This window comes from Haliaeetus leucocephalus, unplaced genomic scaffold (assembly GCF_000737465.1).
Source record: "Haliaeetus leucocephalus isolate CR32 unplaced genomic scaffold, Haliaeetus_leucocephalus-4.0 Scaffold151, whole genome shotgun sequence".
Classification (NCBI taxonomy): domain Eukaryota; kingdom Metazoa; phylum Chordata; class Aves; order Accipitriformes; family Accipitridae; genus Haliaeetus; species Haliaeetus leucocephalus.
Genome location: NW_010972587.1, coordinates 7,949,211 through 7,965,027, shown reverse-complemented (window position 1 = coordinate 7,965,027; position 15,817 = coordinate 7,949,211). Strand labels below are relative to the sequence as shown.

General features: G+C 36.3%; 1 protein-coding gene across 1 annotated transcript in view; it reads right to left on the bottom strand.

Moving 5' to 3' along the window:
• METTL25 (methyltransferase like 25) overlaps positions 1 to 15,817 on the bottom strand; it is a 62,794-nt gene that overhangs the window by 26,772 nt on the left and 20,205 nt on the right. Inside the window, exon 5 of the mRNA XM_010561833.1 lies at positions 14,959 to 15,103. Coding sequence (XP_010560135.1) covers positions 14,959 to 15,103 — 145 coding nt within the window. The remainder of the gene's footprint in view (positions 1 to 14,958; positions 15,104 to 15,817) is intronic.

The window sequence follows — 15,817 nt, the reverse complement described above, 5'->3', positions numbered from 1 at the left end:
ATATTAGGCCTTCCATAGTTCTTCATCTGTAAGCAAGATACTACAATTTCTAGTGTGTTAACATTTAAAATTTACTTTGCACAGCTTTACGGCACTATATAGTTTTTAAGAGACAAAGGACCAACAGGTTTTATTGTTACTAGACAAATAAGCTTAACTAGGGCTCCATGTAGTCTTGCAGTTTCTTGTTTATTGTCCTTTGCTAACATGTCATGAAAATGTATTTGCATTTACACTTCCCATGGTTTTACTTTCTTGCAATTCCCAACTGTTCTGAACTGCAGTTTCCAATACATCAACTAATTTGTTATGTTTTTTGCTTTACCTTCTGGAAGAGAGAGTTTTATTAAGATAATGTATTGAATGCTATTTGTTAAACTCATCCTGGCAGAAACAGTCCAAATTTTGTCATGAAACAATGCCTATCCCAATGGTTAATGGTTAATTTATGGAAAATATATATATATTCAGGGCTTTGTTTCACTTTTGTGGTATGGTATAGATGATTATAATGTCTTGTTTTGAAATTCTTCATCTGCTTTTTAAAAACGAAGTGACACAAATAAGTTATGAAAAATGTTAAATAAAATAGAGGATTCTGATTTTTTTGAAATGCACTTTATCTTTCTATTCTATTCTAAGATTTTAATATTTTCTAGTATATACATAATGACAACAGAAGACATTTATTTTCTAGTAATGAAGTTCATCAGATCGTAAATAGTATGTGGCAAAGAGAAGGCAGAAATATCCTTTTAGTGCACAGGCTGAAGTTCCCATTCTACTTACTGTATTTTGTTTAAGAAATCATATCCTCCTTAAAAAAAAATAATTGCATATTTCATTCGTAAACTTTACCTTTAATTAGGCAATTTTTATTGAAATGTTGTGAAACACCACTGTCTTGCATTTTTCAGCATGAGAACATAACTTCAAGAGAAAGACAGCTTATTCTAATTTAGTACTTATGCTGACAGTACACCCACAGCTAGTGCTGTATGAAACCACTCACACAGTAGTTTTTAGTGACAGATATCTTAAACTTCCTTTAAAAATTACCATTAAGACTGAAACCAGTTTCTGTATTGAACTTCACCTATCATTTTTTTTGTTTATTTTAATACAGAAATGTACTAATGATTTGAAATGATAATATTAAATTGTTAATATGAAGATTTTGAAATGTATTTCAAAATGGTTTAAGTATTATCAGTAGTTCCTAACAATACCATTCAGTGAGTTATCATTGCAGTATAATCTTGTCAGTTCTAAATACTTAAATATAGCTTTGTCTCTTACCACTTAAAAACTGCATCGGATAAAAACACCTACATCTACATTTATTTGTGAAGTGGGATCAATATCAGCCCACGTAAAATATTGCATGCAAGAATGTAATTAGTTAATGTAGAAGTATTCCAAAGAGAACTTTAATTCCTTATTATATTTTCTTAGTTTTTTTATTACATTAAACCAGTCACATGTCCTACTCATTTGCTATTATTTTGATATTAATATCTTTGAGCTGATTCCTTCCTGATGTTTTAGTGCCTTGTCTTTGCCCATCCTCACAGTCTCTACCCCCAGTTTCCAAATTCCACTACAGTTATAAAGTATAATTCCCTAATTTGCCTTTCTACTGCAGTGTATGATTTAGGTATTTATGATGATAACCCCCACTGATTCAGTGAGCTGTTTTTCAAAGGTTTTATTGATTTTTTTTTTTCATTTTCTCAATTTCAAAGCATGAGAAACCTGGAGTTCAGACACTTATTAATTAACTTCAGTTGCATTTTTGTACTGTACATTATTCACATCCAGTGCACTTGAGTGTCTATGCTCTCCTTCTGTGATCACAAAAGAAAAAGGAAAACAAAGATGAAAATAAAAGAAATGCAAGACTATGCAAAGGCTCCATTTTGAACCACTCCTGGGCAGCTAGAGAATACTCAAGGCAAAAATAAAAGGAGTGCCAATTGTACAGAAAAAGCACAACTGACTGAAGATCAGACACAGCTGTCAGTGTGAGGTAATTGTGCAAGGACTGCCAAGCACATTGAAAAATCTCTATATTAATCATATACCTGTTGGCTAACAATGCTTTGGGATTCTCGCCAAAGACAAACAGATAAGAGTAACATGACATGGCACCTAAAACCTGTACATGGCTGAATCTGCAAGGCTGGCACTAAGATCTGCTCTTCAGCTATTTAATTCAAAGAGCAATACCTGAGAGATAACAACCATAGGAATCATGTCCTTGCTTGGGTAGTTCCTGACATACTGACGGTCAGATAAAAAAAAGCTATAATTATTCCCTTTCCCCTTGTTCCTAATTATCCTCTGTCTCACCATTCCTGTTTTAGTATTTGAAGTTGTTAGAAAATCAATGTATCCTTAAGAGTGTACAGTAAATGGCCAAATTGCATCTTTACCCATATAAAAAGCTGTGATCTAAAAAGTCTTGGCAGGATCTCCTTCTGTCTAACTAGAGCCTTCCTTCTTCCAAGGAATATAGCCAGCATTCCTAGAAGTGTAAAGCTAAAGAAAAATAAAAAGAAAAGCAGGGCACATTTGAGAACTGTAAATGGCATTATAAATTTAAATTAATTTCCCTTCTTCTCTTCAATTTTTTGATCTCAGTTTCATCATAGAACCACAGAATTTTTAGGTTGGAAAAGAGCTTTAAAATCATCGAGTCCAACCTTAAACCTAACACTGCCAAGTCCACCACTAAACCATGTCCCTAAGGGCCACATCTACACGTCTTTTAAATACCTCCAGGGATGGTGACTCAACCACTTCCCTGGGCAGCCTGTTCCAGTGCTTGACAGCCCTTTCGGTGAAGAAATTTTTCCTGATGTCCAATTTAAACCTCCCCTGGTGCAAGTGGAGGCTGCTTCCTCTCGTCCTATCACTTGTTACTTGATAGAAGACCAGCACCCACTTGGCTCCAACCTCCTTTCAGGCAGTTGTAGAGAGCGATCAGGTCTCCCCCCAGCCTCCTCTTCTCCAGGCTGAACAACCCCAGGTCCCTCAGCCGCTCCTCATAGGACTTGCACTCTAGACCCCTCACCAGCTCCGTTGCCCTTCTCTGGACACATTCCAGCACCTCAATGTCTTTCCTGTAGTGAGGGGCCCAAAACTGAACACAGGACTTGAGGTGTCACCTCACCAGCGCCAAGTACAGGGGGATGATCACCTCCCTGCTCCTGCTGACCACACTAGTTCTTTTTGTTCTCCTTTTTTTTTAACTAATCAGATTCTTCAAAAATATTTTTATTAAAATGTTCTTTATAGAGAGAGGGATTTTTCTGTCTATCACTCTGAAGACAATAACACGTGATTAATAATAGAAACACATTACTGAAAACTAAAAGGAAACCTTGCAGGGCACCACCAAGCGAAAGACGAATGAATGGTTCCTGACAGTTTTACGCCAGCACCGGCATTTCAGTTGGGGCCACAGCAAGGGAGGGAGGGAGCCCCATCCTTCTGGACTTGCTGCTGCTCGGAAGGCCCTGGACGACTTACAGTCAAGCAAATCAGAGAAGCGGAGTGAGGATGGAGACGACAAGCTCAGGCTCAGAAGTAGCTCAGTGAAGAAGCAGCCTGGTCTCCCCGGAGAAAACAGAGTCCCTTCTACTACTACCAACAAACCCAGGAACTGCCATAAAAGTTGAGGTTAGTAGCTGCGACAGGAAATTAAAATAAATTTGTTGCTAACGCTGTATTAAAATATTGCTTTTTAGACGTGTTACCTACTTCTAGGAACTTAGCACCAGTCATATTAAAAATCAACAACAGAAACATGGAACTCCAACGCAAACACCCAGGGAATAAGATTTGATTTGCACATTGGCCTTTGATTTGGACATGTATACAGTGCATTAAATACTATGCCATTTCCACTTCTATGATTCAAGAGACAATAGTCATTTTCCAAATGCAGAAACCAAAATATTTACTAGTAAAAAGAACATTATATTCTGGTACGTCAATTGTAACTACAATATTAAAAATTTTACATTTTTGCAAAGTTCTAATTACAACTGTATTAACTGAAAAGAAAAATTACCCCTAATTTTTAAGTTAAATTACCTGGAAAAAACCTCATCTTTACTGGTAAACATGGTAAATGTATAAATTCTCTTTAGTGCAAAAATAAAATGGAGTTATAGGATACAAAATCCATAAACTGCCCTAAAAACATATATGCTAAAGGAAGAGTATTTTTATATAAACTCTTTATACTGTGATCAAATATTTTTCTCAATTTTCTTACGTATAAAAACTTATTTTCCTAGACTGGACAATGGAATATCCTGCAGTTGCTTTTAATAAACTCCAGACAAAAGGGAGATGAATTTCAACACCGTCAAAGGCTGTTTTATACACTAGACTTGTCTACTTCTTTCACTGAGAGAAAACTCCCACTGAAGCCAATTACCACCTTTTCATACTACTGGACATCTCTCATAGCACTCAGTTAGCAAGGCGTGACACAAATTTAAAAAACTAAAAGAATTTATATTCTAAATCAGACAAATCCCATTTGCAAAGTAGGAGAAAGAGGTATAGTATATGCATAGACACAATATGTAGCTATCCTTATATATCTTTTAATATAACCAGTAACATTAATGGAACTATATTTTATACCTCCTACTTCTAATTCTCCTCATCCCAGTCATCATTAGCTGGCAAATTTATGTAATATCTCAGTGGAAATAGGTCTTCTGTAACAACCATGAGATATGCCTATGTAAGAACTGCAGGAGTGGATATAACATTATTATAATACATCAGAAGTCTTCTGCACGACAAACCCTGTAACATTCAAGTTGGAATTAACACTCAGAGGTCGCACTGTACATTAGATTTTTCTCACCAAGGCCCTGAAATTGCAATACTCAGTACAGAATATTATGCTTAAAAGGAACCCTGCTGAAGTCATTCAAATACTACAAATTGTGTAGCCTACTTATATGCTGTAGACTGACGGATTAGAACATGTTCAATTGTATATTTATGTTGACATTATGCTACAGAGATGTGTAAAAAGGCAATATCCTAAGAATTATAAAAATCAATCATCGTCACTGAAACTGTGGAAGATACATTAAATTACTTCCCAGAAACTATATTTCCAGATGGGAAAAAGTTTTCTGAAGTTCTGTATTTGAAAATGGCCTTTGCTTTCAAAATAAAGCTTTTTCTGTCTTATGTCCCTTTGAAAGATCTTTTCTTTGTTCTCCCTTGTCAAATATGACAATGGTTATTTGCCTAGTTTGGTATAAAATGCACAATGCAAGAGATTTTATGTTGAAACAAACCATTTTTTTTCTGTTTCAAAAAAGGTCAATAGACAATTATTTGATACTTTGTTTTTTCAAAAACTATTATTATGTTCTGGCAGATGTTACTGAAATAAGTGGTATATTGAACATGTGTCGTTCATCATTTTCATGATATTTTGTTTCCAGAGAATTCATGTTAGAGTCCTTAATAACTGCTGGAGAAACAGGCATTAGTTCACATACTATAAGCTCTCTGCTCTTGACAAACAAAGGCTGTCACTACGCACAGAAGTCAGGGAAGGAATTACCCTATTCAGACCAGCAGAAAATATACAGCGACATTGTGCCTCAACAGTGTTATAAATACTACCAACCAAACAGGAGATTAATCTTGCTTACCAAGGATTTATAGCTTTAGTAATTCTTCTGCTCTCAGTATAATTACTCTTTTTGCACTTGATCTCAATAATAGTCATTATAAAAAAAGTGAAGTTTTTTTTCTTCTCAGCTATGTAACTTTTATTATGTTCTAAATATTCTGACTCCATTTCAGAGCATGAAATTGTTAGGGTATTATTCTGAATCTCCTTGAGAGAGCACCAGCCATTTAACTGTGTTCTGCACAGTGACAGAAGAAGAAAGGTTATTAACAGAGAACTTTCTTAGGTCAGTAGTGTAATTGGCACAGGCAAACAACTTTTTTCTTTCAATGGTTATAAAAGTAAAAAATAATTCTGTATGTTCTTTGATAATAATTTGAAAAGACCTCAATTGTTCTTTAACTTTAATCTCAAATCTCTTTGACTTTTCGCAGATATCTGAGTGTCTACAGAATTTCCTATAAATAGATAGTACTTATAGGACTATCATTGTGATAAAGCTATAAAGGATTGCACAAGGAAACAAAGCATGGAAGAAAAGCTAAATACAGCTCTTAAGCCACAGTCCCGCTTCATAGAAGGAACTCATCAGATGAAATATCTAAAATTGAAGGATCCCTTGAAGAAGTTAGAGAAAAACAGAAGTTGTAAACAGCAAAAATTTGCCAAGGCCATATGGCATTCATCCAGAAACTAAAAACAGGTTGAAATTGCCAAACTGCAGTGTGCAACTTCTTGATTAAAACTCTTTGGTTCTCGAGATCTGAAAAGCAGGTGATGTAATATTAATGCTTATGAAGAGCTCAAGGGAAGGTCCAGGGAGCTTCCAAACAGGAAGCCTCACATTTATATGGAGAGAAAGTATTTTAAAGAATAGGGTCATTGGATATATGAGGAAATATAACATATTTGGGAACAGTCAATGTGACTTTCTTAAAGGGACGTCATATCTCACAAACATATTGGAATTGTTTTTGAAGGCTTCAAGTAACACTTAGACAAGAAAGATAACAGTGGGTTTCCAAATGGCATTTAACAAGACCATTACAGAAACTACCAAAACACAGAACAAGATAAAAAGTATTCCTATGGGTAAGTAATTGACAGAAACAAAGGATGGGAATAAAATACCATTTTTCACAGAGGACAGAGATCACCAGCAGAGGCCTAAGGAGACTTGTGCTAAAACAGGTTGTTCATCAAATTCACGAATGATCTGAAAAAGTTAATGAAGAGTAGGACAAAGTTTGCTGATGATCCTATGCGTAATAAATCAGAGCCATTTCTAATAAAAATTAGAGATGAAATGGCATATAAAAGTCAATGTAGATGAAAGTGATTCAAATTGGGAAAAATATTAACCTTAAATATACAATGGTTATGAACTGAGAGCTGACAGTTTGATAATAAGATCAGCCCAGTACTAAGAAAAGGAAGAAAATACATCAAGAATTATTAAGGAAAAAAAACCAGAAAACACTGTTATGCTACTATATAAATCCATGCTGCACTTGAATTTGAATTCTGTGTTTGGATTTGTTTTTCCCACCTCAGATAACAAGTAATACCACTCAAAAAGGTGGAGAGAAGAGAAACAGGATTGTCATAAGTAAGGAACATTTTAATAACAGGAGCAAGTAATAAAAAAAATCAAAGCTGTAAAACTCTAAAGGAGATATAAAGGATAAAAGGAGAGTGAAAAATCTGCAAAATCATGAATGGGATGGAGAAAATAGATAGGGACAGATGTGTACTGGCTTTCACACCCAAAACTAAGGGGTATAAAAAACCTCCATGCAGTTAGCAGTTCTCAAACAATTAAAAGGAAATGCTTCTTCATACACCATGCAGTTGATTCCTTACTTTAGCATGCTATAGATGCTAAAAGTTTACATATGTTCAAAAGTAACCTTAAGGATTCAAGGAAAGAAAATCCATCAAGGGTTATTTAATGGAAATATACCACTTTGGTCCAAGATGTTAATGAGCAAAAACATGCTGGAAGCAACAAGACTATTTGGGGGAAGTATTGCTATGTACTCCCTATGATTTTATACTCTTCTCTGTATGTCTGCTATTGGTCTCTATGGAAGACAAGATACTGGAATAGAGGAACCTTTGATGGTAACAGATTGCATGACTTCCATGTCTCTGTTATGGGTACTGAAGCCAGGCCGTATGTTTATTTTGTATCTTCATTCTACTTTGTTATCAAAATTTTATTTTATATAAAAATGAATTAGTCTTCTTTCATATACTGATGCTGCATCTGTCAAAAAAAAAGGCCTGGGAATGTGACATAAGTAATATAGACATTAAAACTATATTCTCAGGTCTACCACAGTAGCAGACAGTGTGAAAGCAAGCTAATTATTAACATATGAAATTGTACTTTGATAGCAAAGCAAAGAATTACAGACACTCGTTACCTGTAGCAGTGGAGACAGAAGTCTGCAAAATTCTCAGCTATTTCAAGTATTTAAGTACCTTGAAAAACTCAGCTAAAGATGTTTCTAATAAAACATCATGAATACAATGGCAGTTTGGTGCTTATTTTAAAGTTGGGACCATCTTGGTGGATTTATGCCAGCTTAAACTAATTGATGACCTGTTCCATAGTGTGTTTCAATCATAAAAATAATATGGCAATTATGTCACCCAACTTTTTCACTCCTCCATTAATATTAATGAAGTTACAACAAATCTGTATTCAAAAGTGTTAAGCTTGGATCATAACCAAGGGAAAATTATTTATCTTAAGTGATTCTGAAATCCTAGAGGATTCATACTACAAAGTGAGACCAAAATCTTGCATGCACTTTCCAGTGCTAGGACAAAGACAGAATAATTATTGAGTAAAGATTATTTAAGATGAATAAGTAATTCCAAATAATGACATAAAATTCTTGATAGCATCTTCTGAGACTGTACTTAAATGGAATTAAATGTCATTTTTCCTTCCCTTGAGAATTTTCAGTGAAAGCAATTTTTATTACCCTCATCAAAATCCTTCACGCACAGCCTACTTTGTCTGTTTGTATACACTGCCAAAGTCAGTCGAGGCAGTATTGAAACACAAATAACCCAACCTGCTTCAGGTCTCCCATAGCATCTGTCTTCCACGACATCATAGTATCTGAGTCTACTTCTAGGATTCCAAACAGAGAGGAACTACTTAAACTGCCTTTTTCCTCCATGGGAAAGACTAAATCTTCCTTGGCCAAAGACTTCAAATTTCCTTGAGTTTGTATTTTTCCTAAAAATCCCATCACTAAACAGGATTTTTCTGGGGGGGAGTGGGGAGCAGAGGAGGAAGAAAAATATTCTTCCACTTCAGGAAACAGAATCAGTTGTCATCATCAAAACCCAAACCTAGCGTATGCTTCAGTTACTGCGCATTATAGAAACTTTGGCTTTCTCAATTGTAATCTCTTACTGTGTACACACACAATTACAAATGTAAGATAGTTTCAGGTTTTAATATATTTTTGCTACATTTATTAATGAAAAATACTTTAATAACTGAAATAGGTAATGTTGTCATTTAACATCTGTAATACTTACCTAGTTAATATTTTTTCAAGTTTCGTATTTTTTCAGGATCAATTTTGATAGGAAACATCTGGGTTGTAGTGACTAGTTAGCTCTGTCACAAATTCATGGAAATATGCCCTGTGCAGCAATATCTAAAGATGCCTTGGAAAGGAAAGCAAGCTTTTTGATCTTTTGCTTGGATGTGTTTTCCTGTGTTGCCATGGTATCAGTGATAGCTATTTTAAGACATTGGCTGTGGAATATCTTTGAAAATACACCTAGGTCACACATAAATCATCTGTACTCTAATACTTCTAAACCAGTAACTAATCTTTCCATATTTCAATGGAACGGAGTGATATGAAGCCATTGTTTGTGTAAGGAGCCCTTTAGAAAATTCAGTTTTGAAGTTTTTGTCTGCTGAATCCACCTTATTCAAGGCCTTTTCGGCTTTCACAAATCTGATAAAATTCTGTATGTGAACTTTGACTACCCTTTGCATCCTTTTCAGTTCCTTTAATTATGTTCACTAGCTTTTAAAAGTTAGAGCTTAACAAATGCAGTCAAAGTTTGCATTTACATAACTTGAGAGTCCAAGGCTCTTACTCTTCTGCAAAAGGTTTGCTGACTTCTTCCAGAGTGCCTTAACAAGAAGCTGCTCTCCACGGCTCCCAGGCTGGCTCTAGAACAACTCTGCCCAGCATGTATCTTCGTCTTAAAGCAGTGACCTGACACTGGAAATCCTTACAAAAGCTGGAGTTCACGATTTGCAGTACTCAAGCTAACCTCAAAAAGGGTTTCTATCAGACAGCTATCATTGAAACTACCTATAGAACTACACCTTTGTCTTATTTCAAATCATGAAATACTTATAAATAAGTAGCTCTTTAGCAATAGTAATGTTCATGTGTTTTTTTCTGAAAACAGAGGATATCATTTTGAAGAATTTCACTGGTTTCTAGACTGGTACTGATGTGTTTGGTGGTACAGAGGAGGAAAGGAAAAGAATTAGAATACATAAACACATCCTTTTAAGGAAAGTCAAGTCTTTTTGAAATATCTTAAATTTGCAGTTACTGTCTGTTAAGGGATCATCATAGTCCACCTGGTGCATTGCTCCAGAAATGTATTAGACGAATGTAAGATAAAAAGCTCTCCCAAATCCTAAGAATAGCTCCTGAACAGAGGCACAGAGTTTGTTTTTAACCTAAAAATCATTAGCAAACTGATTTTTTTCCAGAAAAACTGCCACAATGGTTTGCTATGTAAATAGGTTTATGTAAAAAGTCTCTAATAAATAGTAAAATCCTTACTACTCTGATGTAATTGACTACCCGATGCAGTAACAGTGAAGAAAAACCCCAAAGGAATCAATTATACTAATGGCTAAGTGCATTTTATCCATAGAAGAATCTCTGTATAAACAGCCAATTCTCCTTAGAGAAAGCCAAAGTAAAACCGCTTAGAATTTTCCAAGAGCTGTCATAATATTCCTTATTAACTGAAATTTAGTATTTGGTACTGCTTATAACAGCAGTGAAATTTAAAGACAGGTGTTAAAAGTCACTGGCTTCAACTTTTTTTAATTGAATTGAAATTGACATTACACAGCACCTCTTGGTTGTTGTAGTTACTAATAAATCAAAACAAAGGCTTTCATGATCCTAAGAGTTCAAAATTATTCCCAGCATAATTGGAAATGTAGTCCCATGACAAAAATTTCCAGACGAATTTAGCTTATTTATAGACACATAGAAGGACACTGTATACTGATTGCAATATTCAAGACTGTGACTACTGGCACCTGATTTCATCAGAAATGCTCCCAAAGTATTCACAGTGGGTCCAATGGCAAACTGAATCAGGCAATCTTGCAATATCTTTACCCTTTTTAGAATATATGAGGAATGTAAGGCATTATTCCCTGTAGTCAGCTTCTTAGAGACAAACAACCCAAACTTGCGATAACCAAGGTTATTCAATAGCCCGCCAAAAATAGCATAGTAACATTTTGTTGATATTTTGTCAACTCACCACCTCAGACTTATAAACACTACGTTAGGCATCAAAACAGGTAAAATTTCTTCCCGTGAGTATCAGTTAATTCCAGTTAATAAGAAGTGGGAAAGCAATTTTACACTGGCCTCAAACAAGATTGATCTTGGTATTAAATAAAACTTAACTGCCAAAAAACATACAGCCCAGCCATCTCAAGTGATGGCAACCATCAGTCCACAGCAGCTTTTCTGTGAGCTGGCACATCTGCTTCAACTGGGCTTATGAGAACAACCATCTGCATTTACATTAAAGCAGCAGCGAAGATGGAGAATGTGCTACTCTGGGGGAAAGAGCTTTGACATGCACTTGCCTTAACCTTGTCCTTAAGGGTGTGCACCTCAAGAAAATAAAAAAGCTTTTAAACTGGGAAAAAAAATAATATAAATATAAATATAAAATAGAGCAATGACATTTTTAAAACACATTTGTAAAACTTTAAAGCCTCAAAGCTACTAAGTCAAGTTAAAATAAGTATAGAATGCTTTATAACAGAGTGTGTCCTCACAGGCAAACCCTTGCTTACTGGACTGATTTCAAACAAGTAAGTGATTTCCTGTGTGGCAGAAAATTCTGCCCAATTCTCTCTGCTTCTTAGGACGATCTACTATCCATCACTGCAGAGATTTAGCTCTAAGACTGCATCCTAATACTCAAACTAGTCTCTCCTCATAAGGCTTCCACAGGTCTCTGCAATCTCTGGCTGATGCCTGGATTAGGCAGTAGCTTCCCTGAGCTTGGTATCAGAGCCTGGGCAAGTGAAGGACTACCTACGGTAGAGATTATATTGGCTCAGGGACCACACAGCAAACTGGAAATACACAAGTCACAAGTGCACGTGGCCAGGTGGGATGCATTTCAGGAAACTGAGGCAACTGGTTGGTGTCACCCGAAGGCCGCACTCTTTATCATCTTTGAAAGGTCACCTCCATCAAGGGAAGTTCCTGATGACAGGAAAAAGGCAAAGATCACACCCATCTTCAGTCTAACCTCAGTTCTCAACAAGCTTATGGAGTAAATTTTCCTGGAAACCATGCCCAGGCCCATGAAGAACAAGAAGGAGATTGAGAATAGCTGGCAGGAATTTACCAGGGACTGACAAACTTTATTGCCTTCTTTGATGCAGTGAACTCCATGAACTCAGTGCTCCATGAACTAGGGGAGAGCACAGTCAGTTTACCTTGACTTTAGCGAGGCTTTCAGCAAGGTTTCCTTAGTACCTTTATAGACAAATTGGAAAGATATGACTCAAACAGCTGGACTCTAAGGTCGGCAGAAAATTGATAGGACTGTGAAGCTTAACAGTGAAGCCTGCAGGTTAAGGGATGTGATTATTCCCCCTTTTTAGCACTTGTAAGTGTGAGAATATCTAGAGTGCTTCTTTGGGCTCTCCAGCCCACCACACTGACTTACTGGAATGAGTTCAGTGGTGGCAAGAGGACTACAGGGCTGCAGAGAAGGTCAAGGAGGGATCTAACTGCTGTCTTCAACTACCTAAAGGAAAGGGAACAGAAAAGATTAAGCCAGACTATTCTTGGAAGTGCACAATGAAAAGACAATAGATAATGCACAAAAGCTGCGAATTCTGAACGGATATGAGAAAAAAACTTCACTATGAGTGCAAACATTGGAATGGGCTGCTGAATCGCTGCCCTTGGAGATATTCAAAACACGGCTGGACAAGGCCCTGAACAACCTGATCTAAGCTGGCCCTGCCTTGCGCCGTGATCTGGACCAGATGACCTCCAGAAGCCACTTCCAAGTTAAATTATTTCATCACGATTCTATGATTTGGACCATTTTGGAAGCAGTACCAATATTCACTTGCCTCAGACAGCTAGAAGAGGAATTAGTTTACTTTCTTGTACAAGTGAATTGTTGGATACATACCATCCGATTAGTTACAGAGCCCTCAAGCATCCTCTACAATGCTTTGTCAGTTTGAAATCCATGCATAGGAAGTATACACATAAGCTGTAGTCCTAATTCTTTCCCATTTTCCCTTTTAAGAAATTTTAACTTTTAGATATTGCCGGTCCTTGCGCTCTTATACCTCCACTGTGCATTTAAGAACAAACCATATAGCAGAAGACTTTTCCAGGGGAATACAACAGCATTATAGATTTTAGAATATATACCCTCATAGTAATAGTAAAAAAAAAAAAAAAAAAAAAAATCAAATTTTTTGAGCATCACTGGAACTACTTATGCGTTCTTTCCCAGAAAAAGAATACTGTAATTTCCTTTTATTCTGCCCAAAGGTTCTTCTTTGAGAATAATTTTTATCCTTCAAGCTGAGAAAAATCAAACAGCTAGAAATTCCAACATGCAATTTGGCTTCATTTCCATACTGCTGTGAAACTACAGTATCTCCTACCACTGTGCATGTACATCTGTTTGTTTGCACTTAAAATAGGTTATCACATCTGATCCTTTGGTGGTGTCTGAGTAACAATAATTTAGCAAAGCCTTATGCACTGGTCTGGAAAAAGTAATCCTACAGCTAGAACAGGAAGTCATGTCCTCTTTGCAATAATAAGAAACAACCAAATGCTTCAGGCACACAAACTTAATGACAAGTGCCTGAAAAGTTCGTCATTTTTTAAAACTCTGATGTAAAAGGAATTGTATGTTTTTTACTAATAATCACATTTCCATAACTTAGAACTTTTGATTGTATTTTCTTTTTCTTTGTTTTTGAGGTGATCTGAAGTATTGTGAAATAACTGAAATTAATACACTGCAAAAACTCTTAAAATTGTTGCAGAGCAAGATAAAAACATGAAAAGATCATTAAAGCAACCAAGAGCTAGCATGTGTCATGGTCAGCCTGGAGCCGTGCCTTAGCTGCCTGAGCAGCCAACTGTTAAAGAGCTGCAGCTGGGTTCCACCTGCCTTTCTGTCTGTGAAGTTCCCTGAAAAAGCTGAAATAAACTTCGCCAATCCACCCCTCTCTCAGATTTGATTGATATGATGATCAGGTTCTAGGACTTCAGCAGATGGTCATTTAGACAGCTCAGCTACATACCACTTGTCTTAGGAAAGCCAGCTACTTAACGTTTTTCATTATCCAGAATTTACCTTTCAAGCAAAGATACCAACTTTCTAACAAAAATGAAAAAAACCCCACATTTGAAAGAAAATTTGCCTGTAGTGTGAATCCCCAAATAATCTTCTGGTTGTATCCCCAGGAAAAACAGCTATATATGTACTGTTCCATAACGTTCTAAACTGGCAATGCCCCAGATGAGTGTTTTTTGGAGTAATAACTTACATTACAAGGACTTAATTCTGCTCATAGTTGTATATGTACAACTCAACATAAATGGATGTTGCATGCAGACAGCCAAGGGCAAAATCTGGTACAAAATATTTCAAAGGGATGAAAACATATTGGACTAAAAAAGCCTCCACATTTTACAAGTGAAGTAATGGAATAAAACCAGCTGTATTCATAACCACATAAAAACATTCTGCATTAATGTCCCTAATTTCAGTAAGCATATTAGGAATATTGGCATAACAGAAAAGCTACAGGGCATCCGGGAGTGAATGACCCACATAATGTAATTAAAACCAGTACTAAATAAGCCACTGGAAAGGAACAAACACAAGGAGGTTATTAATTAAAAGGTATAATACTCTCAATATGCAAACTGGCAGCCACAAGTTAAGCTCAGAAGAGTTACCTTCTTGGTTTTCAAACTGTTCTGACAACAGATGGTAACAGCAGCCTACACTGCAAACTGCTTTGATTTCAGGCTTGGCAGTAAAAATTCGTAGTGTATTTGCAGCAAGATCGCCACATGTATGTAGACCCACCATCATACAGTCCTAAGAAGAAAAAGAAAAAAAAGCAACAATAAAATATCTCCCTCTTCAACTGAAAGAGCACGAATGACAACAAACTCCAAAACCCAAACATGCTGCAAATGGTTATTGAGCTGTAAGATTTAAATATACAACTCCATGAGGACTCCTGCTGTTCTGTTCTAGAATTTTTCAATGCATAATAAAAGCTCTTCAGTGCTAAGAAAACATGGTGCATTGCCTCTGTGGGGAGACAGACTGCTCATTGCTTTGTTCAGGTAAGGAACTACATACCTCTGCACTCTACCTTCACCGACTGTGAGGAAGCAGAAGTTCAAGACTATAAAAAGCAGCTGGTTTACCTGCATGGAAGGGAACATCTACGTGGTGACTGGACACGGGCCATTTTCTCTTGCCTTTCCTAGCTTTCCTGTTATTGTTATTATTACCACTGCTACTTCCTTTTCTTACTTCAGATTTACTGCTGTAAATCTGGCTGGACCTATCTATGGCATTTCTACTACTTTAAGTTGCTGAAATCAAAACCACTTTCTAAATACAGATGTAACAGTACAGAGCAGGCTTTGTTATTTCCAAAACTGTAGTACTGCCACAGTTTTGCAGTGTGCCTATTACTATTCAACAACAAATGGGTACTTTCTTCCATAGCACAAAGAACTTCAGCTTCAGATGCTGCGTTCTTCTGTCCATTCTATTTCCTGCTTTCCTTTTTTCCTC